Raw genomic sequence first — 3,171 nt, 5'->3', positions numbered from 1 at the left:
CTCTACTACCACCTACTCAGGAGATGTATCAGGAGCATCTAGCTATGGAGAGTCGGGAGAAACATCAGTGGAGGACTAGATACTATGAGGCTGAGAACTTGATTATGACTTTGGATGGAAAGGATGAGCAGCAGACTCATGAGGTCTTGACACTGAAGAAAGAGTTAGCTAAGGCTAAGAGAGAGATTGAAGAGAAAGATAGGTTGCTTATGAGAGACTCTAAGAGGGCTAGGGGTGCCCGTGACTTCTATGCACGATACTGCAGCTATGAGTCTGAGTCTGAGGATGATGCTTCCACTTCCTATGCTTGAGGATTTCCATTTCCTGCTGTTATTTTCATTTGTTTATGCTGTTTTACATTTCAAAGTCTATCCCTTGGCTTAGCATTTCAAAGGGAATCGTCTTGTAAAACTATATGTTGGTTGTTTGTTTCCCGTTTATGTTAATTGTTGTTAGTAATGTTTACAAGTTCTAATTTGTCTGAAAACCCTTCGATAACACAAAAAAGAGTCTTTTTGCATATGCATTAACACATTTCATGCATCATATGCATTCATTGGTCACAAAAAACTTCTCTCGTGCTCATTGCCTCCTGGTTTTGTCCGCCGCAGTCTGAAAAGTGGCTCGTGTTCGCAAGGTTTACCAACCAGATAGAGTTCATCAAACAAGATTTCACAAGAGAAGGATTATGGCTAACTTTGAAGAAGAAAATGCTCAGCTCCGTGCCGAATTGGCTGTTATGAAAGAAGACTTGGCTAAGGCTCATGACACTATGTCTGCCCTGATGGCTGCACAAGAACAACCAGCCACATCTGTTCCAGCTTCTACTGAAGCAATTCCATCTATCCCACTGTCTACTGTGGCTACTGATGCTCGTTTTGTTATGCCCAATGGGCATCCTTATGGACTCTCGGCTTACTATTCTCCTAATACTGCTGTTGGTACCTCTGGTTTTGCTGGTCAAGGACAGATTCCTGTATCCACTGCTATGCCTCAGGTGACTACTGTTGTTACCGACCCTATTGTCCACACTGTGGAACAGGTGATTGATGTCGATACTCCGCGTGGACAAGACCCTGTAATGGAAGCTATGAAACGACAGTTAAGAGAGTTGGCTGGAGAACTCCGTGAGGTCAAAGCTAGCCGTGGAAACAATGTCTCTGCTAAGGCTCGTGATCTATGCTTGGTATCCCGATTTGAAGTTCCTAAGAAGTTTAAGGCGCCAGACTTTGACAAATACAATGGATCTTCCTGTCCACATAGCCATGTCATTCGGTACGTCCGAAAGATGGCCAATTATGCAGATAATGATGCACTGATGATACACTGCTTCCAAGACAGCCTAGCAGAGGATGCGGCAGATTGGTACACTGGTTTGAGCAAAGACAACATCCATACTTTCGAGGATCTTGCTGCTGCTTTTGAAAATCATTACGAGTTCAATACCCGCTTGAAGCCAAACAGGGACTCTCTTAAGTCCTTGTCTCAGAAGTTAGATGAAACCTTCCGTGAGTATGCCCAGAGATGGAGAGGGGCAGCTGCCCGTGTTTCCCCTCGACTTGATGAGGAAGAATTAACACAGACGTTCCTGAAGACTCTGAAGAAGGAATACAAGGAAAGAATGATAGTCTCTGCTCCAAACAACTTCTCCGACATGGTTACCATGGGAACTCGTCTAGAGGAGGCTGTCAGAGAAGGTATCATTGTTCTTGAGAAGGGTGAATCTTCAGCCAGTGCACCAAAGAAGTACGGTAATGGCCATCATAAGAGGAAAGAATCTGAAGTAGGGATGGTATCTGGTAACTCATCTGCAGCTGCTACTCAGTTACCTCTGCCCTATCAATATATGCAATACTCTCAACATCCCTTCTTCCCGCCGTTCTATCAGCAATATCCTCTGCCACCGGGTCAACCACCAGTGCCCGTTAATGCCATTGCCCAGCAAGTGCAACACCAGCCTCCTGTTCAACAACAACAACAGCAACAACAGGGTCCCCGACCCAGACCTTCTTTTCCACCAATACCTATGCGGTATGCTGAGCTGCTCCCAACTTTACTCGCTAAAGGACACTGTGTTACTAGACCAGGCAAGCCTCCGCCTAATCCATTGCCTCCCAGGTTCCGACAGGATCTTACATGTGAATTCCATCAGGGTGCTCAAGGCCACGATGTTGAAGGTTGCTATGCTCTGAAGTATATTGTGAAAGACCTGATAGAAAAAGGACGGTTGACTTTTGAAAATAGTGTTCCTCATGTTCTTGACAATCCACTTCCAAACCATGCTGCTGTTAACATGATCGAAGCTTTTGAAAGGATCCCCATTCCTCAAGAGGATCCCACATTGAATGTCCGTAATGTTGTTACTCCCTTGGTACCGCTACATGTCAAACTTTGCCAGGCTTCTTTGTTCAATCATGATCATGCTTCTTGTTCAGAATGTCTTCAAAATCCTATGGGTTGTGATGTGGTGCAAAATGATATACAGGGCCTGATGGATGACAAACACTTGATTGTCAGGGATGTATGTGTGATTGTGCCAGTATTTCATGATTCCCTGGTTGAAGTTGCATCCCAGACAAGGAATGTTGAGCCCTTAGTGATCAGGTTACCCGGTCCTGTACCTTATGCCTCTACAAAAGCAATTCCTTACAAGTACAATGCAACCATGATTGAGAACAGAGTAGAAGTGCCTCTAGTATCCCCAGCTACAGTTGATAATGTTGCCGGTGAAATCACGGCTCTGAGAAGCGGAAAAGTTCGTCCACCCTTGTTTTAAAAGAAGGTGGTCACACCTATTGCCACAGTGACTCCACCAGTTGCTCCTCCTATTAACAAGAGCCCTGGCCCATCAGGCTAATCTATCGACGAGTCTAATCTGGATGAAATTCTGAGGCTTATCAAAAAGAGCGACTATAAGATTGTTGACCAGCTGCTGCAAACTCCGTCAAGGATATCCATCTTATCTCTGCTCTTGAGCTCAGAAGCTCATAGGAAAGTGTTGATGAAAGTACTTGAGCAAGCCTATGTTGACCATGAAGTCTCTGTGGATCAGTTTGATGAAATAGTGGGTAACATTACTGCTTGCAACAAGTGGGATTTGGTGATGATGAACTCCCCGAAGCAGGGAAACACCACAACTTGGCTCTGCATATCTCAGTACACTGCAAGTCT

At 44.8% G+C, this 3,171-nt stretch overlaps 1 protein-coding gene across 1 annotated transcript; it reads left to right on the top strand.

Moving 5' to 3' along the window:
• Positions 1 to 688: 688 nt before the first annotated feature.
• Positions 689 to 2,597, top strand: LOC146916290 (uncharacterized). Its single transcript, XM_085721590.1, has 2 exons — positions 689 to 1,792; positions 2,541 to 2,597. The coding sequence occupies exons 1-2, from the start codon at positions 689 to 691 to the stop codon at positions 2,595 to 2,597; spliced, it is 1,161 nt and encodes a 386-aa protein (XP_085577716.1).
• Positions 2,598 to 3,171: the final 574 nt, after the last annotated feature.

This window comes from Medicago sativa, chromosome 6 (assembly GCF_051527215.1).
Source record: "Medicago sativa cultivar Bolivia chromosome 6, Bolivia_mono, whole genome shotgun sequence".
Lineage (NCBI taxonomy): Eukaryota > Viridiplantae > Streptophyta > Magnoliopsida > Fabales > Fabaceae > Medicago > Medicago sativa.
This window is presented reverse-complemented; position numbering and strand designations above follow the sequence as displayed.